At 40.4% G+C, this 26,490-nt stretch overlaps 1 protein-coding gene across 3 annotated transcripts; it reads left to right on the top strand.

Moving 5' to 3' along the window:
• The first annotated feature begins 775 nt into the window (after positions 1-775).
• DHRS9 (dehydrogenase/reductase 9) lies at positions 776-24,750 on the top strand. 3 transcript variants are annotated; one of them, XM_053598036.1, is made up of 6 exons: positions 776-951; positions 1,324-1,466; positions 15,375-15,748; positions 16,910-17,168; positions 20,080-20,243; positions 24,171-24,750. In XM_053598036.1, exons 2-6 carry the CDS (start codon positions 1,444-1,446, stop codon positions 24,392-24,394), a joined length of 1,044 nt encoding a protein of 347 aa, XP_053454011.1. In that variant the 5' UTR covers positions 776-951; positions 1,324-1,443; the 3' UTR covers positions 24,395-24,750. The 3 variants fall into 3 exon arrangements, with proteins under 3 accessions (XP_053454011.1, XP_053454012.1, XP_053454013.1); XM_053598037.1 differs by lacking the exon at positions 776-951 and adding an exon at positions 3,072-3,358 and having other exon boundaries at positions 1,349-1,466; XM_053598038.1 differs by lacking the exons at positions 776-951; positions 1,324-1,466 and adding an exon at positions 7,274-7,379.
• Positions 24,751-26,490: the final 1,740 nt, after the last annotated feature.

Consider the following 26,490-nt stretch of genomic DNA (forward strand, 5'->3'; position numbering starts at 1 on the left):
TTGATATTTTCCTCATCTAAGATTTGGAAAAAACAAACTCCCAAAGATCGGAAGAAACCAGAAACAGCAAGACAATCATTCTTAAGCCAGGAAAATGTATTTTTTAATGTTCTGCATGATATGGCCACTCCAAAAGGAGTATCCCACTCCCTCCCTCTGTGAGAGTCACGTCTTTCTCACCAAGCATCCACCATCCACCCTTCTTTCTCAAAAATCCCCCTGTTGCTGGGAATCCCCAGCGTTTCTGGTCATTTTTTCCCTCCATTCTCAACCACCTCCTCTCTTGTTCCATCTAACTTTCCAGAACAATAATCTCCACTTTGCAACACAGGACCTTTCATTTGAGTAAGCTACAAGGTTGCATCTTTTGCAAGTATGAAAAATCTGTCTTCAAAGAATCTACCCAAGGTTCCCACGACTCTGTCCCTAACTGTAAGCATATCTGGGGCCCTTTCTGTTGCAGAATCATTCACCATTTGTTTCCCTTAGAGTGAAGGAAACAAAAGATTAGCCCAGCTTCATCTTACAATTGAGAGCCATGAAAAGCTGAATGGGAAACTAAGCTCCTAGTTTTGACCAGGCCAGGCTACACAGAAGCTGCTTGCATGTCAAAGACAATTCTTGGTGGGGGAAAAAAAAAAAAAAAAAAATCAAGCCCAGAGGACAGAGTCCCCTTATGATGGAAATAGGAAAACAACGGTCTGTTGACAAAGGGAGGGGAAAGAAAATACAAAGTACACTTTCTAAAACATTAAGTCATGATACTAATTTATAGTCCTTCAGGGAAGCACAGGCCACTGAGAGTAACCTGGGAGAGGGATTTATTACTGTGCCTGGAAGGAAGAGGTCTCCACGCATGCTCCATAACCAGCCTCACCCACCTGGCCAGCTTTACAAGGGTGACATCAGACATACGCCAGGCCCTGGGTTCACCACACCTGCAGTGCTAGGGTAAGTGCCTTTGTCAATGTGACTCCCATTTTAGAATTATCTGTGACTTACACTGTCCCCAGCACAGTGCAGTTGCAAGAAGCCCGATGTATGTTGCCTAAGACAAACTTGGATCTGGGTATTTTTGATATTGGTGTTTGGAAAAGAATGGAAAGGATACTCTTGGGCAAAGATAAGGGAAGCATATAAATTTAGATGCAAAAGGAGTAAATCTGTATCTTTACTGTTTCGTCTATGTCAGTATCTTTACCTTTATATACTTACAGGCCACTTGTCAACATTAAAATGAAATTCACAGGGCAATCTTCTGTTTTAAAAAGGAACTAGGGAAAAAAATCAAATGGTAATTTGGTTCTGGATTTTTTTTTTCAGCATCACCCTTGATGATCAAAAGCTCAAATGTAGAGAGAGTTCTGAACAAAGTAACGCTTTCTAAGGTTGCATATTAGAAGCGGAATGAAAGACAACTTAGCACCTAAGATGTGAAATTGAATGTGGATACCGTTACAGTCTGGGTAAGATGCTGCTATCAAACGATTTCCTTAACTGATCACCTAAATGGGACCATCTGACAAGGGGAGGAAGTGTTCTAGTCCTGGTGCCAATATATTGAAAATGAACCTTTGAGTTGGGCCCACTAGAATAGGGGACATACCAGACAGATGGCAAGAATTCTAATTCCCAACATACAACTCAGTCTAAACCTCTGATTTTAAAAACTTCTATTTGGGAAGTTTGTAAACAGAGCTATACTAGGCAAGAATATTAAGTAAGCAAAAAATAGCTCTAACCTTCTTTGCCCTTTTTCCTTCAATATTCTGTGACCACCAGATGTCTGCGGCTATCTCCACCTCTCAATGACAATAACCTGAACACACGAAGGGTCCAGTATCAATTATTTACACCTTCCTTTATGTAGATTTAAGCAATGTATTATTTATCTAATCTCTCTAGAGATTTTTTATTTAAGCCTAACTTTGACTTGTGGAATACTAAAAGGAAAAAAAGTATATTTTGGCACTCTAAATGTTTAACTGAGTAAATATAATTCTTAGTTTTTTATCCTTTTAGAGAAAAAAGATCCCCTGTTTAATTCAAAGGGTGATAGCAGTGTCTAGACTCTACCTAGACAGTTAGGTTCATTCATATGCTAACCCCACCTGAACCGTAATAACCACCATTTTCTTTTTTTTTTTTTTTGTAGAGACAGAGTCTCACTTTATGGCCCTCAGTAGAGTGCCGTGGCCTCACACAGCTCACAGCAATCTCCAACTCCTGGGCTTAAGCAATTCTCTTGCCTCAGCCTCCGGAGTAGCTGGGACTACAGGCGCCCGCCACAACGCCCGGCTATTTTTTTGTTGCAGTTTGGCCGGGGCTGGGTTTGAACCCGTCACCCTCGGTATATGGGGCCGGCACCTTACCGACTGAGCCACAGGTGCCGCCCAATAACCACCATTTTCAAAGAAGCAGCACAGAGTCTGGGAAATTTGAGAAGTATAGCGATAAACTGGTATACAAGAATATGAAATTAAAGAGTCAGTGAAGTGGTGTTTCTACCTGCCTGTGTGACTAAAGGGGGTCATGGCAGGCTGGAAGGGAGACTTCAGCACCATCCCTTCCCCCTCACCTGCAGCCTTAGCCCTTTCCATTGTGGTCACAGGATAAGCGGGGTCAGCTGTGACCACCTCTGAACCAGACCAGCCGGGAGGGGAGGAGGCTGCCCTTCCTACTCAGTGGTCTCAGTCCCAGAGACCACGTTAGTAAGCTCTGCACACCACACCTTAAAACACAAATCAAAACCCCCAAATAATTCTAAAACCTCGTCCTATGAAACTGTTTTGATCTCCTTCCTCCTTTTACCTTAAATAAAAAGTAAAATAAATCTCAGAGACTTACTTCTCCTACTCCCTGAGAAGGCCAGGAGTACTAAATAAACAAAGGCATGCTTTGAAAATTAAGTTATTAAAACAAGACATCAGGCAGCTTACAAAATGCTTCCAGGTTACGTTATTCCAGCTACTGAACTTGGTCAAGAGATCACACATTAAAATGAATGTCACTGATCATTTTTATATCCTTTTCTAAAAGTTGCTAAGTTTAATTTACTATAAATGCCACAGATTCCTTTGGCAGCATGTGACCTCCAGCATCTGGCTTCTTTCACCCACTGAAGAGAAATTTAGTCATCGCTCAGTGTCACAGTAGGTGTGACTCACAGGGCAAGAGAGGAGCTGAGGACTCCTCACACACACAGTACTCAGAGTTCCACGGAAGCTGGGGAGCCTCCACCGCTGAGCATCAGGGTGGCTGGGGTGGCACAACACTTCCTTCCCGTGCACAGCAGGAAGACTGCCAGCGGCCAGCAGGGCCACCAGCAGCTTCTGCGTCTCACTCCATCTTTAAAAAGGTAACTGATGACTGAGTTTTGTCATTTATTCTTTCATTTGTCAGGTCAATCTCAAATCTTTGGCCTCGCTTTTACAGAATGAATCAAGTTGTATTTCAAACTGTGGTGAACTGTTGCTATTTTTCTTTTCTTTTTTTTTTTTGTAATAAAATAGAAGGGAGTGATGGGAGCTGGGTCCATCTCATGACAGAGGTCTTGGTGTGACCTGGAATCTTACCTTACAGTCCTCCTGGTCTCTTTATGAATGTCCTTTAGACCCTAGATAAACTTAAATCTAGTTCTCTCCATGCCTATTTGACACCATCTGTGAAAGTTAAGATTATTTGGAAATTGGAGAAGGGAGTGCTCAAAAACATAGGAATCATTAATGAGTTTCTTACTGGAGCAGTGGATTTGCTACCACCTGCAAGTCTGATCTGTTTATCGACCGGCTTTACCAACACCGTCAGATGCTGGTTTATGTGAACTCACACACACATACTAAACTAGTGAGGAAAATGCCTTGTAGGTCAGAAGGAAGCAGGGAAATTCCTGGCAATGCACATTTGATCCCTGGATCCTGGGTTGACAGCAATAAACCTGCTTCAGATATTTACTCCCCATTCTGTGATCCAGGGAGTGGTATTTCAACTGGTGGGGTGGCTCTCTCTTTCTCTCCCCCTCCCCCTCTCTGAATGACTTGATTTTTCACAGGTGGAGGTGAAGTTTAAAGAGAGCATGTTTTTAAAAGTCATTTTAGGTTTGTACAAACAACCCTGAAAGGGCCTCATTAGTCCAAGGGACAAATTATGCCTTATAAAAATATTAGTCTCTCTTGGCATATCTTAGGTGAAAATATCCTTGGCTAGACACTGCCTAAGATGAAAGTTAAATGTTATATCATCTTTATATTACTTTTTTTTTTTTTTTTTGCAGTTTTTGGCTGGGGCTGGGTTTGAACCCGCCACCTCCAGCATATGGGGCCGGCGCCCTACTCCTTTGAGCCACAGGCGCTGCCCCTTTCTATTAGATTTTTTTTTAAGATTTAAAAGGGGCGCTTAAATTTTAGAACAAATCTCAATGTTTAAATACAAACGAAAATCACCACCTCATACATTTTAAGTGGGGGAAACAGGAATTGGTTTTAAAACCTTTATAACAAATGTTACTTTCTTAAGGGACAGTGTTTAAAAACTCAGACTTTTCTTTTGCTCAAAGGCAAGTGCGTCTGAAAGAAACAGACTGAAGGTTTGCACACATCATTGTCATCTATACGTACAACTCCTGCCTTCTTTCTCTGTACTAAGCTTCCCTTAAAGCTTTGTGACTACAAGCTACAACTCTACACAACATATAATCTTTTCTAGCTAGCAATTTTTAGTCAGTGACCATAAATAAAGTAATTATGGCTTTAACAATAATTTTTAACCAGTCAATACTGTAAGGAAATGTAATAAAGCTAAGAGGAACTAAGGATAATTATTTAATAATTATGACTGCTATGGTGAATTATAATTTAAAAGTTTGGAGGAAAGGCCAAGGCAAATCAGAGATACTTTTAACCTTAGAACTAAAAATCAGACTATAAATCTCACAGGTCTTCCCTGCCTAAGTTGCTACACCTCCGCTGGGAGAGACAGGGGCTGTGCTAGGAGACTGGCTGAATGAATCTGCAGAGGAAACACACACCAACCCCATGCCTTGTCCTACTGCCCAAAGCCTCGCCTGGCTTCCAGGTACTGCCTTCTGCCTTTTGGGAAGCAGGATTGAAGACAGATGAAATAACCAGTGGAGGACCTTCTTCACCCCACTGATGGAAGGAATTACCCTCCCATGATGAATACCAACAAAATAACATCAGCAGCAGCAGCATTATTATAGTTATTATTTAATCAGATTCTCAAAAGAACATTTGTTGCTTAACGCAAGCACATTTCATGTGGGGTCCCCCGGTTCCATTTTTGGAAAAAAATTTAGATTTCTGGGTGCCAGCTTAAACATTTTTCCCAGGGAAATATAATTCTTTAGTCATATGAATTAGTTGGTAACATTAGGTTCCAGTGTTTTTTTGTTGGGTTTTTTGCTTTTTTTTAATAAGAAAAGGGCCCCAGAAATCTCTGAAAGGCCACTTGAGTTAAGAAGAAACAGAGAGGCCAGGCACAGTAGCTCATGCCTGTAATCCTAGCCCTCTGAGAGGCCAAGGCGGGTGAATTGCTTGCACTCAGGAGTTCGAGACCAGCTTGAGCAAGAGCAAGACCCCCATCTCTAAAAATAGGTGGGCACTGTGGCAGGTGCCTGTAGTCCCAGCTACTCAGGAGGCTGAGGCAAGAGGATCGCTTGACCCCAAGAGTTGGAGGTTGCTGTGAGCTATGATGATGCCATGACACCCTACCCAGGGCAAAAAAATGAAACTGTCTCAAAAAAAATAATAGTAATAAAAAGAAATAAAAAAACAAGGGAAAAAAGAAGAAACTGAGGTTTTTATTTCAATGAAAAGTTAAAACGAAAAGGAATTTTGTGTAAGTTCCCCAGATATACAATATTGAAATGTACAAGGGGCATTACACATTCAGCTGCTGTCAGTATTGAGACAGCTTGCACGGGAGACCTCCACAAAGAGAATGTTTTAGAAAATTGTTGCACAATGCTCCTTATTTGATCTATTTTGGTAAACAACATGGTTGTTGGTTCAACTTCGGCCACAATTGCAACAGATTAGAAGTAAATAAAGATTCTACAAACACCTGTTGGTGTGGTTGACTCCCTTTAGCATAGCTTTCTAATCTGAAACCCTTCATGAAGTGATGAGGAAATAAAAGCTAGCGGTCTGGGAGGAACTATATAGAAAGCACTCTGTGTTTCTTATAAACAGTATACCTCACAATGACATTCAGACATTTTCTGTTCTTTTTTTTTTTTTAACGGTATCACTTATTTTTAAAGAGCAGAGGAAGGTGAATAAGAGAAGTGAAATCACAGAATCTTATTTTTAAAATGTTAGTAGGAAACAAACCCCAGGAAGAGAAGGTTAAAAGAAGCAGAAGTGAGCAAGGACAGCGATCAGGCTGTGATATTTTCTTGTAGCTGCTCCCAGGCAGTTACTATTGAGCATTCTAGCAGATGAAAGAGAAACTTAATTCTCTTCTTTTAGTTTCTTTTAAATCTTTGTGGCCTGGTAGAAGTTTTTTGGCAAATGGATTTTCTATTTTTGCTATCAACCGATAATGGATTCATCTCTCTGCAGTTCCTCCTTCTCTTTTCACACAGTTTGGGAGATCAGAGATCAAAGTTTTAGTTCCAGCCACTCTCTGGGAAATGACCTTGATCATGGCACCTACTCTATACCAAAAACTTACATTCAGTAGGCATTGCGTGGTCACTTCTCTAAGCCTTTTAAAGGTACCAAAATTGGAAATGTGAGTATTGTATCATTATAATTACTATTTTAATTTTGCCCTAATGAGTCAGAGGTGTCAAAGACTGCTCTGAGTATCCACAGCACTCCGGAGCTAGTGTGGAGACTTCCTTCTTCCCTGCTGCTCTTCCTTCTTTCCTGACATCACATTGACTGCACATCAGCTTAATGCCAAGTATCATGTGAGGCACTGGTGCTGTAGAGAAGTGTGTGCACAGCCCAGATGCCCAGGTTGAGGGGGAAGGCAGACAGCAGTGAGGGAACCAGAGTGGTTTGGGCGTCAGTCCCAAAATCAACACTTCAGTTGTGTCTTTGGCCAGTTAAATTGCATTTCTGAAGTTTTCCCCTCATCTGTAGGATAAAATTATGATGTAAGGTTTAAACGAGATAAATATTCATAGATCCTATCAGAGGGCCTAGAACATGGCAAGCACTTAACAAGCCATAGCAGTTACTACCATTTCCACTTGACTTGGTCACCAGGAATTCAAGGACTGTGGATTTTTTTAGGAGTATATTCTGAATTCTGTAGAGTCAGTTGGCCACCCAGCGGAAGGACACTCCCAGAAGAGTTTGTAGTGGCCAAAACTGAAAAGGAGTAGCCGGAACCCAGGCCTCACAAAAGCTGTAAGTGCCTATTTGGTAATTCCTAACTTCACAAATAGTGTCATACATAAATTTGGCTTTGTTCACTGCCTCCTAGCCTCCTGATGACAAAAACAACTTTACAAAATCATAGAAAGTAATTCTTGCAGCAGCAGGATGTATATGATTTTTTTTTTTAAAGCAACTAAACTTTTCTATTAAGGCCATAAAAACGTAAGTTCTCATCAATGTGATACTACCAAGGAATCAATGACTAAATTTCCAGAGAAGTAGTTCTGGAAGCTATGAAATTCTGGACTCACCAAGACAAGAAAGCTGTAGACCAGTGGTTCTCAGCCAGGGTGATTCTGTCCCTCTCCTCCTCAAAGACATTTGGTTATGTCTGGAGACATATGTGGTTGTCACGGCTGGGGGAGGGGTACTGCTGGCATCTAGTGGGGAGAGACCAAGGATGTTGCCAAAACAGGCTGCAATACATAGGACTGACCCACAACAAATGATTATCTGGCCCTAAATATCAAAAGTACTAAAGGGGAGAAACCCATGCATAGATTACATAGAGCAGGCCCCTCGCAAAGTGAAAGTGATTGGTCCTGCCATAAAGGGAACAGATTCTATCTGGTACTCTCCAGGGTAGATGTTATATCTCTATAGTACAGGTAGGAAAACAGAGGCTCAGAAAATATAATTTGGCCAAAGATCCTATGATGATAGTGAAACCAAGCTGGAATCTCTGTCTGCATTCTTCTGAGGTCTGGGTTCCTAACCACCTCACTTCTGAGATCTGGGCTCCCAACCAGCACTCTACTGCCTGAGCCAAGTAGTTGGTTGTGAGATAAATCAGGAGGCACAACAGATAAGCAAACAACTAAGCCACTAAGGTCAGTGCCCTGAATCTCTGAACTGTTGGGGCTGGGGAGCCAGGCAGAGTGTGGCAGAGGCAGCCCTATTAGTGGCAGTTACTCATTTACTTCTCAGTGTCCATGGACCAATTGGCCATCCGTCATCTTCTGTGTACAGGTCATGTGTGAGGCTGCTGCTAAGAGGAGGTATCTTCATTAAAATGCCACTGGAGGTCAAAGACCTGTGTTGCTTTGTTGCTTATGTAGTCCAATGAGTTAGAGGAATGCAAACCTAGGGAACTGAAGAACCAGCATTTTGGGACAAAAATATTTGGGGTAAAGACAGTCTTTGCAATACTCTAGGACAGGGTTAGCAGCCCCTAGGATTCAGCCTACAGGTCTGAATGACCCTAACGAGGACAACACATTTTCTTTGAGCTCATCCTTAACAATTAAAAAGCTCCTCCCTATGTGCTTGTCACAGGGGGAAATGGATTTGGTTAGGGAAGGAAGAGATTTAGGGAGGTGTGCAAAGGATGAGGAAGAGGGAGTCCAACGGCTTTGGTTCAAGCTTTTGTTTTTCTACAGTGGTTGTGGAGGTGAACTTATCAAAAAGTAGAAGACAAGCAACTTGGTATTCAAGGTTACCTGGCTCCAAAATCATGGGGTTCTTACCTGTTTTGTGAATGGAACCCAAAGCAGTCCAATGAAGCCTTTTTTCAGGGGAAAAAAAAATGCTTTATTTTCCTTTGCCAAATTTTTAATATTTTATTTTGAAATAATTTCAAATTTATGGAAAAGTTAAAAGAATAGTAAAACCCAGATTCTTGGAATATTAATATTTTACCACATTTGCATTCACATTCTCACTTTATGTACATATATGTGTGATTTAATGTTTATTTATTTATGTGTATTATTATTTTCTGAACTAAGAGTTGAAGACATTTCAAATAATCTTTAAATACTTCAATGTGTATTTCCTAAAAAGCAGGCCATGTTCTACATAAGCATAGTATTGCAATATGATTTAGCAAATTTAGAGATCTTTTTCAAATTTTACTAATTGACCTAATTGTGTTCTTTCTGGGAAAAAGAAAGGATTATGTGTTGCATTTGGTTGTCTTAGCTCTTTACTCTCCTTTAATCTGGAATAGTCCTCACTCTGTCTTTTCCTTTTGTGAGCTTGACTATTTGAGGGGCACAGGCCATATGTTTTGTACAATTGGAAGATGTTCCCCATGCATAATTAGCTCGGGTCACCCGCAGAAGCGCTTTCAGGAAGCATGTGACATTGGCTTGTTCCGTAACGGGGGATGCTAATTGTCATTGCATGGTTATGGAGACATCTACTAGATTTTTCCACTGTGAAGTTACTATTGTTCTCTTTTTAATTATTTAGAGATTCTTTGGGATTCTATAATCATTGCCTTTCATTGAAATCCCATCCAGTAGTCTGAGCATCCATTGGTCATTCTTGCCTGGAACAGTTGTTATGTCAGTTGCCAAGTGGTTATTTTCTAATTTCTTCATTTCTTTGACACTTAGTAGGTGGCATATTATTTCCCTTCATCCACACATATTTGTTTATTGATTTACATCATAATGGACTCATGGATTTATACCTTATCCAGTGACTTATGATCCATTATTATTTGCTTTGATGCCCAGATTGTCTCATACTTGGTCAGTGGGAGCCCCTTCCAGCTTGCACCCATGTACTTTGGACATATTCTTGGACATATCCCCAGCATTCTCTAAGCAATTCTTTACTTCATAGCATAAAATGTTTCAGATTTATTTTGTACTTACCAAGCCCAGCCAAGCCCCGCCTTGATAGTAGCTTTCCCAAAAAGCATAAACATGATATTTAGAGATAAGGACCTGAGCCCTTGTATGTTCATTGCTATTGGACTGACATTGCTTCTAGCACATTTGGAAGGTATAGAAAAATCACCTTTCTATTCTATATATTCCTACTTATATAGGTGGTGGGTTCAAACCAGCCCCAGCCAAAAACTGTGGGAAAAAAAAAAAAAGGTAGTTCATACTGATTCCTCCAACTGCAATTAAACTCTTCGGGGTTCATTCTAACCTCCCCCTTTCTATATTTGCAACTCCCCTCTCTGATGGCATGAAGCCTGACTTCCATCATCTACAGTATATTTACAGATGACCTTTAAACAATGTAGGAGTTAGAAGTTCCAATGCTCCACATGGTCAAAGACCCATGTGCAACTTTTGATTCTCCCCAAATTTACCTGTTGCCTATTGTTGATCAGAAGCCTTATCAGTAATGTAAACAATTAACTGACACACATTTTGTACGTTACATGTATTATATACTGTATTCTTACTATGTAGTAAGCTAGAGAAAAGAAAATGTTGCTAAGAAAATCATAAGGAAGAGAAAATATATTTACCATTCCTTAGGGGGAAGCGGACCATCCTAAGGTCTTCATACTCGGCATCCTCCTGGTATATAGGCTGAGGAGGAAGAAGGGGGGTTGGTTGTACTGTCTCAGGGATGGCAGAGATGGAAGAAAATCCACATACAAATAGACCTACACAGTTCAAACCCATGTTGTTCAACAGTCAAGTGTGCTTAATTTCTAAATCAAGTAGCTGGAATTTTTAGAGTTGCCTCTTTCCTAGTTTTGATGAAGGCACAGATTTTATACAACTTTATTTGCTCTTACTGAAATGTATATATATTTGCACTTACCTGATTGTCATTTCCACAGCTACCTCAGAAGTAAGGCTAATTTTTTTAACACTCAAAGTAAAATATATATAATTTCAAAGGAAATCTGCTATATTAAAATACACAAAATATTTAAAAGTTTCTTTTGTTAACACATTAAATAGCAAGGTATCGTGGCAGGAATGATAACTATCACAATTTTAAAGTAGTAATGAGTATAAATTATATTTCGAGATAACTTTTATAACTGTAAGGTGACATGAAAATATTTATAACTGTTATTGGTAACAAAATCAAAGGTACTACAAATACTACTGTGGTTTGTTGTTACTTTTCATAACAGAAGATTGTTATGTTAAATTTCAGTTACAGTTTAGAAAGAATAAAGATGGAATCTTTTTCTCATCCAAATAGACCTCTGAGTTCTGTCCACAAACTCTCTCAAGGTCCTATGGAAGCCTTTGCCTGAGGAGCTTTCATAGCGACCCAAATCATCTACCCAAGTGAATTCAGCCACCTTCATACACAGGGACAGAACCTACGTTCCTCCTCATGGCTTACCCTCCCTCAACCCTTCCTCTACTTTCCCTCCCTATGGGAAGTGGTGTCAGTTATCAAACTTTAACAGAGGAGGCTATGAGTGGAAATAGCAACAAGTGTATCAGAAGTCAGACGTTGCTTTGGCCCGCAGACTTTTACCCCAGCCTCTTAGCAGCCCTGGGCAAGATGTGACATGTTGATTTTATCAACTCAGCTTGGATACCACTCAATCCAGCCCAGGGTGCGGCATTTCAATCCCAGCACACCTCACCTGTTCCTGGAGGGGCACAGCACTCCAGTCCCAGCGGCCTTGGCAAATCTCTTTGTTTCCTTAAGCCTGTTTCTGAGGCAAATATGCCCTTTCTTACTCAAAAAGCTGTTGAGAGGATCAGGTGAGACTCATGTAGAAGTGCAGCGCCGAGTACTTCACAGATGTAAGCCATTGTGTTTACATCTATTACCTCCTTCCTGCTTGCCCTTTGTGAAACTGACAACACAAAAATTTACACGTGATGCCTGTGGCTCAAAGGGGTAGGGCCCCAGCCCCATATGCCGGAGGTGGCCAGTTCAAACCCAGCTCCGGCCAAAGACTGCAGAAAAAAAAAAAAAAAAGGAAAAAAAATTTACACTTTCTGTAAAGTGTAACATTAAACATTAAACCTTATGAATATTTGCCTTCTTCAAGTAATTCCATTGGGAGTTTGGATTGCAGTAAAAGCTACAGAATCCATTCAAGGAGTATGTTAAATATTTAGTTACTCAATAATTATTTATCAAGGCCAGACTTGAGCAAAACACTTTACTAGTTGAATTTATAAATACAAAATTTCCTTAAAATGTTTGAATGCATAATTTTATAGGAATTAGTTATCCCACAATCATCCCCGTAATTATATATTTATAATGCGTTTGTGTATTTCAGAAAGGGAACCCCTACTACATGGACCGCTGATTTGCAACAAATCATAACTCCCACACAGAGAGGAGTTGGAAAAACTGTATCAAATTCTTAAACCATAGTAATCCAAATACTTGACTAAATAGTCATAGCTATACTACAAAGGCCAATGGGTTTCCCCAAATTTAACATATTTTAATATTTCCTTGTCTTAATTTTCATTAGTTGACAATTCTTTTATCTTTCTCTTCTTTAGCTGTAGGTCTTACAGGGCAAAACAAAATGAAAACAGAGCTCTGAGTTTTCTTGAGAAGTGAGGAAGATGCAGTACATAGAGATATTTTTTAAAATCGAAATAATCTGGGCCAGCACCTGTGGCTCAGTGAGTAGGACACCAAGCCCCATATACGGAGGGTGGTGGGTTCAAACCCAGCCCCAGCCAAACTGCAACAAAAAAATAGCCATGGGTGGCGCCTGTGGCTCAAAGAGTAGGGCACCGGCCCCATATCCTGGAGGTGGTGAAATAGCCAGGTGTTGTGGCGGGCACCTGTAGTCCCAGCTACTCGGGAGGCTGAGGCAAGAGAATCATCTAAGTCCAAGAGCTGGAGGTTGCTGTGAGCTGTGATGCCATAGCACTCTACCACAGGCAATAAAGTGAGACTCTGTCTCTAAAAAAAATCTGAAATAATCTCCTCCTTAAACAACAGTAGAAATAAAGTACATGTATGTACATGTGTTTGAAATTCCATCATGTGTACAAGGTGTGATAATTAAGTTCATGAACTCATTACAGGGAAAGTGCTCCACTTCTCATTGCTTAATATCACTACAATCACCCTTGAAATCCTCCCCTTAGCCATCTGAAGACTCCCTTGGCCACCTGGTCACGTGATATTCAGCAATAAGGTATTTAGCACTTTTTCTAGGATGAGTTCCCAAACTTAATTGTCAGACCTTGTACAATGACAACACTGATGGCCATTCCAGAAAAATAATTCCAAAATAGCTTTGCAGGGTGGACTAGGCACTGGAGCGGTGCACAGCTTCCCAAGGGGAGGACTTTCAGGGTGATCACAGTGATAGTCAACAATGAGGTATGTGGTACTTTTTCTAGGATGAGTTCAGGAACTTAATTGTCCAACCTCGTATGTTTATATTCCTTATTAGAGAAAAATATATTTACATATATAGAAAAAAACTGGAAAAAATGCACTAAATATTGAGTCAAATGTGATTACCGTGATCACTTTCTTTTTCAGTACGTGTGTTTTGTGCTTTTGTCTTTTTATATGTTGAGCATGAGTCACTTGCACAAGCAGAATAAAATAAATAATTTTTAAAAGGTGTTCCAAGGAAAAACCAGAAATCCTTATAAGAAAATAAATGAAGTTTATTGGCCTCGCAGCACCTTTACCATGTCCATGAACAGCCATGATTCCAGAAGCATCCACAAGGTCTGAATGTCAACTCAAGGCCTTTTGATTGTCCAGTGTGAGGCACTCAAAGGTCCTCTTGATCCCAAGGGTGAGTCCAAATCAGGAGCGAAGGTCTTGTGTGGACATAAAAGGTAACTTTTCAGGTCAGGGAGGAAGGAAATAAGGTCTTCCCCATACGAGATGTTCTTTCTGGGCCTTCTTTCTGCAGGCTCGGAGAACCCACACAGGCCCTGCTCCTCTGTAGGGAGGGAGCCCATAATCTCTTTCCCTTGTGGCTGTGAGTTTGGGGGGCTGGGCCTCCACAACCAATGCTCAGGCCCATGGCAGCCCAGCATACAGCCTTGGCCTTGAGGCATGGCCCTCAAGTTCTTATTCACTTGTCTCCTTGTTCTAGATGGCTTGCTCTTCCCTGGCCATGAGAACCCCAGGTTAAGAATGATCAATGCTAAAGGAAAATGTAGGCTCAGGCCTCTTAGGAAAAGGGAAAGAAGCCCTCTGTCTGTTTGATGTTAGGCCCTAGGCTAACCTGCCTCTAGCCCAACAGGATAATTAATTTCCTAGGTAGTTCCACCACCACACCTATAATCAAAGCCTTGGTTTTATAGTATAATTTTGCTTTACTTTGTCCTCTGCACATGCGATTTTTTTTCTTTTCTCACAGGAAGGTGGTATCCATAGACGACAGAGGATTCAGAGTGCTGTATATTGGCCAGCGTTTCCCCCTCAATCCCTTCTCATTTATCTTACCCTTTCTTGGTGAATTCCCTTGTGGCCTCCCACTTTAATACTGTCAGCACAGAGTTGGGCTGAAAGCCAAAATCAATGTGTTTAAAATAAGAATATGAAAACTACGTTGGCAATAATGTTCTCAGTGGCAACAGCACTGTGCTCTCCTTTTCCTGACTGAAGATAATTGGGAGTCTGACAGAACGATTAAAACCGACTTATTCTTGCTAATAGATGTTGAATCTATTCTGCTCTTGAATTTCATGAGATAGCAAGATGTAAGATTTTGCCATGACAGGCAAAAACAAAATACTCAAAGCTACAGAAAATGAGAATTTGGCTCTAGATGAGTATTTTTTCCCATAACAGGACAATGCTACGGAATGGATTCTTAGAGCAACTTTCCTTTTCTTTGAGGAATTTATTACCATGGGGTAGCTTGACTCTTTTACATGGCTTCTGATGTATTTTGATGGAGTCTTGTTTTAATTAAAAATTCATCTTTTCTCTAATAACACAAAAAGAGATTTTGCCATGATAGTCTAACTTTCAGATGGATGAATTCCCTTGTGAGAGTATTGTCATCACTGCATGCAACTTCAGCTGCCCACCTCAACCCCGTGACCTTGTCAGCTCTGCAGTGGTTCCCCTTTATTTTCCATTAATTTCTCTGAACAGTGCTTGCATTTCTTGAGAGGAGCAGTTAATCTTTTAAATGACCATCTTCCCAACAACTAACTGAGAGTTATCGTTTCTTTAACTTTCTATTTATCTACTCAAATGCATTATAATATGTCAAATTCCACAATCCTGGGTTATAATGCCTTCATGGTTCTAATTAGAGTTTTCTTTCTAATTTTGAACATTCAGGATACCATCTTCTTTTACTGCACGAGATAGGAGTGTCCTGTCACATATAGGAAAAAAAAAAATGCTCTTTTGGGTGTTAGCCCTCCTAATCCTCTGTGGTTTTCTGTGGACTTATAAAGGACAACTAAAGATTACAGACGTCACTGATAAATACGTCTTTATCACTGGGTGTGACACTGGCTTTGGAAACTTGGCAGCCAGGACTTTTGATAAAAAAGGATTTCGTGTGATAGCTGCCTGTCTGACCGAAGCCGGATCAACAGCTTTAAAGGCAGAAACCTCAGAGAGACTCCACACAGTGCTTCTGGATATAACCGATGCAGAGAAGGTCAAGAGGACCGCCCAGTGGGTGAAGGACCAAGTTGGGGAAAAAGGTGAAAGATGTGGGAGTGGGGAAGATGGAGGTGGAAGGGGACCGATAGAGAAGTAACTGAAGCTAAACATGGGAGAAAAAAGCCTCCTAAATACCAGCTGTGTGCTTCTCTAATCTTAGGATAGCTTCTGAGTAGTTCCAAGTTGCAGGCTGTCTGTGTGCATGAGAAGAACAGCTCAGGTTATCCTCAGTCTTAAGTCCCATGGATGAATTTAGAGCTAAGATGCAAGCATTAACTTTCTCCAGTCTTTTCTCATAAAATGCCACTGCAGCCACAAACACTGCTTAAAAACTTGGAACTAAAATTTACAGAGAATATGAAGGCAGAGACCAAAATACCATCTGGTTACCTGGGACCTACTCTCACTGCAAAATGGTTTTAGAGCTCACACACTTTCAATGGGCACGCTAGAAAATGGCTTTAGAATTTAAGTATCCCAATCGCGGTAGAGCAGTCAGCCATTGGATGGTCATTCTGCAACGGATTCTGCTGAGATATGAATACCAGCCAGCTCAGATTGCATTCTGAACTGGATTTGTACTGGCTTTGAATAAAGTTCAAAATATACTCATGGATTAAGATATTGGGGTCTGCAAAGGAAAAAGCAAATGTACATGATTTTTCTCTAGTATATCTTCATCATATATTTGAGACTCTGAAGCTCAAAAGCAATGATTTGATAAGGCTCCAGACAATTTGTAATGTTTGAATTCCAAACACCTTTAACAATAATATATGTTTCCCATTATAAAACCCACCAGAACTTTTTACCAAAATTAAACATAAAGTATATTGATAATCACTTTGTCCACATAGAACAGTTTGTAAGTATTCTCTGATCTTGCTATCAAGCAGGGTAGGAAAAATAAGATAAATTTACTCTACATGTGAGATTAAAAAGTAAAAAGATCCGCTTAGAGATTATCAGTATTTGATATTTACAACCGGCAATAGAATAACAGTGAGACCTTCAGCTATTTTAGTGCAGCCTCCCATCTCTCTGCTATAATTCCCCAAACTGCCAAGTATTTCAAAACAAGAATATGAGTACAAGGAGGAAAAAGCACCGTCTTGTAAGGCAGAGGTTGTGTTTTCTTCAAAGATGCCAAGTAAGTACCACCTTTCACCATAGCTCCTTCCTTTCCTTCCTCTCTGTTCTAGGTCTCTGGGGGCTGATCAATAATGCTGGTGTTCTTGGGGTGCTAGCGCCCACCGACTGGCTGACAGTGGAGGACTACAGAGAACCTATTGAAGTGAACCTGTTTGGACTCATCAGTGTGACATTAAATATGCTTCCCTTGGTCAAAAAAGCTCGAGGGAGGGTTATCAATGTCTCCAGTATTGGGGGTCGGCTTGCATTTGCTGGAGGAGGCTATACCCCATCCAAATATGCAGTGGAAGGCTTCAATGACAGCTTAAGGTAAAGAAAATTAATTGACTCATCAGAAAATAATAGCTGCCCACATTTATTGAATGCATAGTACTAGACACTAGTTAGTATATTTCTAATTTATAGATGATACCACTGAAACTAAGAGAAATTAAGTAACTTGCCTAAGGTCATCTAGCTGGTAAGGGATAGAAACTGAGATTTGAACCCAGGTCTATCTAACTTTTTTTCTACTTTTCGTATTAATGAGTGATGCTGATAGTGGTAGTGAATTTATATTTAATCTTTCAACGCATCAAATAAGGAATCCTACAGAGAGGCTCAATCAGAACTCATCACTGCCAGGTCAAAGCTTCTAAATGGCAAGTGGTTCTCTCAGTCAAGGTTCTAATAGGAAATAGTGGCACATTAAAATTGGGTAAAGGAAATAGAGTTTATTTAAAGGACTATTTACAAACATGTGGGAGATGTCTAGGGAAAGGCTAGTGTAGAATTGAGGTGCTAATGACAGTCGAGGCCTTTCCATTCCCAAGACTGAAGTGACAGGAGAGACAGGACAGTTTCCAGAACCTACAGACGCAGAGGCCGTTGCTTTAGTTGAGGGTGAAATAACCAGTGTTGATACCACAAGAAAACTAGCCTGACTCCTCCCTTTTTTCTACCTGGTCTCCCACCAGCGCTTCTAGGCAACTGTACCCAACAGAAGCAGAGCACAGTTAATGCAGCTCACCTCCCAGGATGTGGGGCAGCCAGAGAGTGGAGAAAGGGCCTGGAGATGCAAATGGAGACACTCCTCTGAGTGGGGGAGAAGAACAAAACCTTAGATGTGCTCTTTCATCCATTTACGTTTTCAACTAGTATTTGTTGAAGGTGTATGTTAGAGTTTATGATCTACAATCTGGATCTAGGTTGACCTTACTAATGAAAGGTTAGATTGTCTCGCTGAGATTGATAAAGATAGAACAACACCAGTTTGTCATTTGAGCAAATTGCTAAATTTGATTCTCCTAGGAAATAAACACAATAACACATATTGGAACAAAGCTTCCAAACCCTGAGCATGGGAATCACCTGGGGATTTCATTAAAAGGCAGATTATCATTGAGTGGGTTTGGGGTAGGGTCTGAGACTCTGCGTTTCTAACCAGCTCCTGGGTACTGCTCACACTTGGAGTCACAGGGTCATAGAGAGCATCTGTTAGTCTCCATGGCTGACCTTTGGTTCCACTCTACAAGCAGCAGTATCCTAATAAGATTTTAGCATAGGTACTTAGACATTTGCTCACTTTTAAAAGAGATTGCAGCAAAGAGTTTGTGGATTTGCAATGCACCTATATCATACCTAAAAATAATCAAGAGTTTTTATTTCTTCATGAACCATGGAACTAGTATTTGAAATTATGCATATAGACCACAATCCTACAGATTGGTAGCTGGTAGGTCCAGAATTTCTCTATATAGGAAAGTTTAAAGGCAGCAGTTAGTTTGTGAGGATTAGGATTTCTTAATTTGCTCGCAAGCATAATGATTTCATACGAGTTACCTGGTAAGCTTAGCTGGGGGTTAAAGTCACTTGTCCCCAGATTGTTGTTATTTTCATGAGCAGGTGAGGAGACAATTATCTCAATCATCGTCTTGGCACTGCTTCTTCCAAGAACCAAAGGAGATCAGACAACAAGTAAATAAAATACACTTAAGCTAGAAAATAATCCTTTTTATTTTAATGTAAGTAACATACCTTTTGAAATCTTTTAAGGTGAAGCTAATTTGCATTTTAGTAAAATACATTTCAAGCTACACAATAGTTGCCTTACTAGAAGGCAGAATCTAAGTTAAATAACATTTTAAGTTCACTAACAGAGCTTTTAAAAAAATCTTATAGTGAAGGCATCTATACAATGAATAATTACTTCTTTATATATTCCTGGTAGAAATATAGATTAACTTTAGGAAATGATTACTCATACTGATCTGCAGTATGGATAGTTCCTGACTCACAATGGTTCAATATGATTTTTTTTTACTCTATGATGGTGAGAAAATGAGATACCTTCAATAGGAGTCACATCTCAAATTTTGAATTTTGATCTTTTTCTGGGCTAGCAATTTGTAGCAGCAAACTACAGCTCCCAGTTAGCCATGAGATCACTCTAAGATGTATTGCATTGTCAGATAATCGTGCCCATCTGTAGGCTAAAGTAAGGGTACTGAGGATGTTTAAGGCTAATCTAAGTGTTCTGGACACTATGACGTTCAGTAGGTTAACTGTATTAAATGCACTTTTGACTCACAATATGCTCAACTTTTGATGAGTTCATCAAGATGTAACCCCATCCAAAGTCAAGGAGCATCTACTCATTGGTTTGCTATAAAGAAAGGGGTACTATGATTCCTCAAAACCTTGACACCCAGTAAATGAGTAGACGTTTAGTGTTTAGCAGCAACATGATGAAAAAGCTTGTTCATCAGCATAGGGGACAGGTAAGTCACATCCAGGATTGTCACACTATGTCTTTCAGTATAACATCATCTGTGCCGCAATCTCCTTACATTGCTAGAATGGGGGTTGACTTGTCCATCCAGGCCCGTCATTAGTGCATTTCACTATAAGGTATTTTAGATCCTGAGAAGACGCCTGGCCTTAACCTGAATGCTCATCAAGTTAATGACAAGAGGATGGCGTAGGGAGAAGAGCACGAGCCTGGGGGGTGGATTCTGCTAGATTCCTTCTCTGTCCTGCCATTCACCAGCCCTCACCACACCACCCTGAACTTCACTTTCCTCATCTGCAAAGTGAGAGGTTAGAAGAGGATACTTCTTTCCAATGCACCCAATTCTGTGATTCCATGTAAAGATCCCTGAGAAAACAGTTACCAAATACTGTAGCAAACATTCTCCCAAAAAAACCTGGATTAAATGTCTTCAATGGGTTCATTTCACAGACGGGACATGAAAGCTTTTGGTGTGCACGTCTCATGCATCGAACCAGGATTGTTCAAAACAGAATTGTCAGATCCAGTAAAGACAACTGAAAAAAAACTCGCCATTTGGAAGCATCTGTCTCCAGACATTAAACAGCAATATGGAGAAGATTACATTGAAAAAAGTGAGTTTCTGGGTGGATCCAGTACTTTCTGGATTCATTGGTCTAAGCAGCATGAAGGAGTTTCAAACATGAATGAAAAATCAAGGTTCCTAGAGCAATATACCAATGGGGAACTTAAATATGGGTCTGGGGTCTCTATTAATTTTAGCATCACCTCTTGCTTCTCTGGGAGTTTATAAACATTTACCGAGCATTTTTTAGGTGCAAGCTCTTTGTTAATGAATTATATCATTCACTCCTCAAAAGCTGGGTACTGAGCAGAAGCTTGGAAAGAGGAAATGTCCTACATAAGGTTATACAACCCTTCCTGGCTCTGCCAGGACTGAACCCAGGCAGGCTGGCTCTGGAGCTCACAGTCTTCATCTCTGCACATACCTCCTATTTTTGTTAAGCACCAACTGCTCACTCAGCCTTGTTCAAAGACCTATGGAAGTTTAAAAAAGGGAGCCAGGAATTATGGTTCACACCTGTAATCTCAGCACTTTGGGAGGCTGAAGTAGGTAGATTGCTTGAGGTCAGGATTTTGAGACTAGACTGGGCAATAAAGCAGGACTCCCATCTCTAAAAAAGTAAGGAAAAATTAGCTGGGTATAGTGGCAGCTGTAGTCTCAGCAACTGAGGCTGCTGAGGCAGGAGAATCCCTTGAGCCCAGGAGTTCAAGGCTGCAGTGAGCTATGTCATGCCCAGTACTCCAGCCTAGGTGACATAGCAGGACCTTCCCTCTTGAAAAAGAAAGAAGAGAGAGAAAGAAGATGATTCAGCCTCTGACTCTTAAGTAGTTTACAATATAATTGACAACAAAAAGTAACCAAGGGAGACTGTGAAATACACAAGAAAAGGGATAAAGCCAACATCCCAGGAGTGGTGCTAGACGCTGTGTCTGGAATTGCCCAAGGAATTCAGACTGGCATTGCTGGTCAAGAAGCCCCTACTGGGACAGATCAGGTTTGAATAAGGCCTAGAGGACAGGGAGGATTTATTTGGGTGGAAATTCTCTGGAGCAGGAATCCCTGGAGGGGAAGATGGAAGGAGAGGTAACATAAATTAAGAGAATTGAGTCAAGGACGGAAGAACAGCAGCAAAGGTGACATAACGATGACTAACATGTAGTAAACATTTACTAGGTTCTTGTCACTATTCTAAGTGCTTTACATGGACTCTTTATTTAAAATCCCAAATATACTCTGTGAAATAGATACTATTATCATCTTCATTTTGTACAAATGGATGCATAGGAAAATACCTGACCTGATATTGCACAGCTAGTAAGTGGAGGAGCTAAATTTGAACCCAAGCAGCCTGACTGCCATGTATTCATGGCCACCGCCCTACAATGTGGACAAGCATTAAGGACTTCAGTCAAACTTTCTGTATTGGGGCTGTCCATCCACTGCAAACTTCCTCGCGTATTAAAATTTACTTAATATTCCTTAAACACTTAATGAACTCCTGCTTTGAGTTGAGCAGGGTCCCACCTAACTGTGTGTCCCTCTGTCCCTCCAAACTGTGATCCTGCCTCATCACCAGTAGACTTGATAAGATGGTCAGCTATGGCAAGGTTCAAGGTCAGGAGTTTTCTAGGTAGAGCTAAGAGCTGAATCAGAAAAACCTGGGGAGGTTTTTTAAATGACTGACTCACCACTGCTACTCCACACACACATATATCTCAGTTAAAATGCTAAAATGTCTGGTTTGACAAATCTCTTAATGTTGACATATTACTGTTGATGTAGAACCATTGCCATTAAATGTCCTAATTCCCATTAACTCTGTAGGTTCTATTTCGGTTCTAACACTGAACTTAACCCTTGAGACTTAATCCTTCAGAAACAAAATTCCTCATTTAAAAGAGCTTTCTCTGTTTGATATTGACATTGGAACTTTTTAAATGCCTGTGATCATATTATCAACTTCCATCTCAAATTATTTTTGAGTTGGTCCTTGGTTCAGAAATACCAAAAGGCACTGAGCCCCATTTTTATGCTGGTTATTCGTATTAGAGTATTTCTAAGTCAGCAGTTGGAGAGCCACCAAACTCAGTCTCAAAGTAGACTACAAATTTGAGGTCACCTTTTTTCCAATTCCCAGACTGGGGGTAGTAGGAGCTTAAAATAGTCAAAAAGAGTTACTAGGTTCTTTGAGCAACTTGTAGGCTAGTGATTCCTGAAAAATGAAAATTATAGATTTTTCCTTAAGAAGACATAACCCAGGTATGTTTTAAGAGTATATGGAGGTCATATGGTAGTTCCACTTGAAGTCTGGGGGGAACATCCATACTGTTTTCCACAATAGCCATAGTAATTTACAGTCCCATCAACAGTGTGCACATCCTGGTCAACACTTGTTATCTTTTTTCTTTTGGATCATAGCCCTCCTAACAGGTAGAAGGTGATGATATCTTAATGTGGTTTCAATTTGTGTTTCCCTGATGGTTAATGATGTTGAACATTTTTTTCATATACTTGTTGGTCATTTGTGTGTCTCCTTTTGACAAAAGTCTATTCATATCTTTTTCCACTTTTTAATCAGGTTATTTACTTTCTTGCCATTGAGTTGAGTACCTTATATATTATGGGTATTGACCTCTTATCAGATAATAGCTTACAAATGTTTTCTCCCGTTCCATATGTTGTGTCTTCACTCTTTTAAACTGTCTCCTTTGCTGTGCAGAAGCTTTTCAGTTTGATATAATCCTGCTTGTCTATTTGTGCTTTTGTTGCCTGTGCTTTTTGGTGGTCATATCGAAAAAATCACTGCCTAGACCAACATCAAGAAGTTTTTCTCCTATGTTTTCTTCTACTAGTTTTATAATTTTAGGTCTTATGTTTAAGTCTTTCATCCATTTTGAGTTGATTTTTATATACATTATGAGATCAAGGTCCAACTTCTTTCTTCTGCATGTGGACATCCAATTTTCCCAACAGCATTTTATTGACGAGGCTGTGGTCCTAAACCATTACCAATCCCTTATAAAATAGCTGCTTCTCTAAAGATGTCTCAGCTTATTACTCAATCATTTTATCTGCAGCATAACTGAGATACTTCAAGTCTCCCGAGTCAGGGCATTGGGGGATGATTCTCTTTTTATTCATAGAACTGTAGAGGCCTATGGGATATGAGTGTATGCTCACATCCATACACACCTGCAAAAGCTCACGTCCATACCCACATTTTCTACAAACACAATAATGCCCTGAAACAAATTGGAAATAAAACCCATAACTTCCCAGATTCAGAAGCCTCGCAGGCTTTATGAAATATTTTTCTCTCCTTGGGGCGGAGCCTGTGGCTCAGTGGGCAGGGTGCCGGCCCCATATACCGAGGGTGGTGGGTTCAAATCCGGCCCCAGCCAAACTGCAACAAAAAAACAGCCAGGCGTTGTGGTAGATGCCTGTAGTCCCAGCTACTTGGGGAAGGGAAGGGAATCGCCTAAGCCCAGGAGTTGGAGGTTGCTGTAAGCTGTGTGACCCCACGGCACTCTACCGAGGGTGATAAAGTGAGACTCTGTCTCTACAAAGAAAAAAAAAAAGAAAAAATATATATTTTTCTCTCCTTTTAAAGCAGTACTTCTCAAATTTTGGACCAGTGGCATCAGCAGCATCTGGATGCTGATTAGAAATGCAAATTAGTAGGCCCCGCTCACACCCCCTGAGTCAGAAACTCTGGAGATGGAGCCCAACAATCTGAGTTTTAACAAGCTCTCCAGGAGAGTCTGCTGACCGCCCACGCTGCAGAGCTGCTGTTCTAAAAAAATCGCTGCTACATCCTTTTCTGAGAAAGACAGAAAACCATCACAGTGGGCCTTAATTATAATGTCAAATTGAAAATTAATTCTCTCATATACCCACTCCCCTTTGCGCTCTAGTTCCCCCACTCTGCTTTTCTCCTTTCTCTAAAGAGTAAAAGTGCTTTTGTCTCTTTTTATAGGTCTAGACAAACTGAAAGGCACTACATCCTTTGTGAACATGGACCTCTCTCTGGTGGTAGAGTGCATGGACCATGCTCTGACAAGTGTCTTCCCTAAGACTCGTTATGCTGCTGGAAAAGATGCCAAGACTTTCTGGATACCTCTGTCTCACATGCCAGCAGTTTTGCAAGACTTTTTATTGTTGAAACAGAAAGTCGAGCTGGCTAATCCGAAGGCAGTGTGATTCATCTGACCACAAATGCTTTCCTTGGGCTATAAAATTGGCCGATTTCAAGAACACGTCTCCTTTCAATCTCATTCCTTACCTAATCCAACCTGGACTCATTTAGACCATTCTTCTTTTGATTAAAGAAGGGGGTCTGATCATCACCGGTGATGTCCCAGGGTCCCTTCTCAAATATTCTTTGGAAGGAAGAGCCAGGATGAACAATATCCTATCGGCAAGTCCTGCCCACTATTTAGGTTTTGCCTGCTTGATATAATGTAAAGGAAATTGAAAGATTTCCTCATCCCAAATTATCTTCTCCATTGCCTGCCTCTTGCTTATAGTCCCCAGTATTTAAAGTACTCCTGGATGTTGACATTGTCCCTTATTGAGAAAAGAGATATATAGAATATTGTCATAGATAGATTAGACATGTTCTGTTATCTTGCTGAGAATAAGACTCCAAAGGACTGGACCTTTGTTCTACAGAAATTGAGGTCTTGCTATGTTGCCTGGGCTGTTCTCAAACAGTCTCAAGTGATCCTCCAGTCTGGATCTCCCAAAGTGCTTACAGGCATGAGCCACCACCCCCAGCCCTGCAGCTCTGTTCTGATAACCTTGGTGGGGACAAGAATAGGAAGGGCAGTGAAGCCTGAACGACATTGATACAAGCTAAGGAGCAGCAAAAAAACACTAAGTAGAACTACAAACAGAAGAAAGGGGGTGGCGCCTGTGGCTCAAGGAGTAGGGCGCCGGTCCCATATGCCGGAGGTGGCGGGTTCAAACCCAGCCCCGGCCAAATAAAAAAAAAAAAAAAAAAAAGAATTTAATATAAATACAGAGTGCCAAAATGAATGTGTATATATACACATTTTAAGAAGGGAAAAATTTATTAAATTAATATTAGTCTTGTCTAGCTGATAATAATTATTAACAAGAGTGACATGTACTTTTGTGCAATACATGAATACTCTTTTTCCTTTTCCTGTATTTTCTTTAAATTTTTCTCACTATGACAAAAATAATAAAGCATTTATTCTTCATTCTCCAGATTCCTTGAAGCTCTCTAACTAGATTACTGAATTTTCTTTCTTTCTGCATTCTTTCTCCCACCTTCCCCTTGTGCGGGCCTGTGTGCGCACACTCGTGGTATACGGTTATGGATTTTATTTGTTGTCATTAGTTGTTTTAAGAATTTATTTGCAATTGCCTTTTTCTAATCTCAACAACTTACATCAACTGTCTTGACTAAGGGACTATTCAATACTTTGAATATTTCCGCTTTTCAGGTCAATTAAAAAAAACAACAAAAGACTAAGGTTTCACAAATATTATGTTTCCTGATGGGTGCATATTTTTCAGTAAATAATGGGGTAAATTGTCCTAGTCCCTAGTCCCCCAGAACTAGCCCTGGGAACAGTAATGAGATAAAGGAGGGGGTCTTAGCCCTTAGCACTACTCTGTTGCAATCTCAAAAAATACTAGTAAGTGGCTGGACTTTCTGCTTTGGCTAGAAGAGGTCATACAGCCCTGCATCTGTCTCACAGAGACACTTCCACTAAGCACATGCCAAATATGACAAGTTTCTGCTCCAATACCACTGAAGAATGGAAGACCACTGCCTTCTAATTACCTTCTTCACTCTGGTTACTAGAACATTCTTTATAATTTTTGACCCAAAATCTATTGGGGAAAAGAAAAGGGCAAAAAGGGCTATTGTTCTGCTGCCCTCATGATGACAATGACCCATATTCGGGCAGCCTTTTAAATAAGCCACAGTCTGCATTTTCTCATGAGGTCTTTACAACTTTTACACAACAGGTACTTTAGTTGCCTCATTTTACCAGTGAGGAGCCTAATATCCAAGATTCATAGATAAATGAAATTTCTAATAGTCTAAGATTCCTAAATTTCCATTTGACAAAATTCCGGTTCTCAAAAATAAATAAAGAAAGAAAAATTACAATGGATTTTGAAACTCTAAATTCTTCTTCAAAGTTCTTTCTGGAACTCTGGAGCCATTCTAAATGAGAAATTCTAAAACAAGCCTCCTGGCCAGCGATCCCAAACCCAACCACCCACCGCTGCCTTCAGAGCCTTGGGGTGGGGGTGGG

This window comes from Nycticebus coucang, chromosome 7, assembly GCF_027406575.1.
Source record: "Nycticebus coucang isolate mNycCou1 chromosome 7, mNycCou1.pri, whole genome shotgun sequence".
Taxonomy (NCBI): domain Eukaryota; kingdom Metazoa; phylum Chordata; class Mammalia; order Primates; family Lorisidae; genus Nycticebus; species Nycticebus coucang.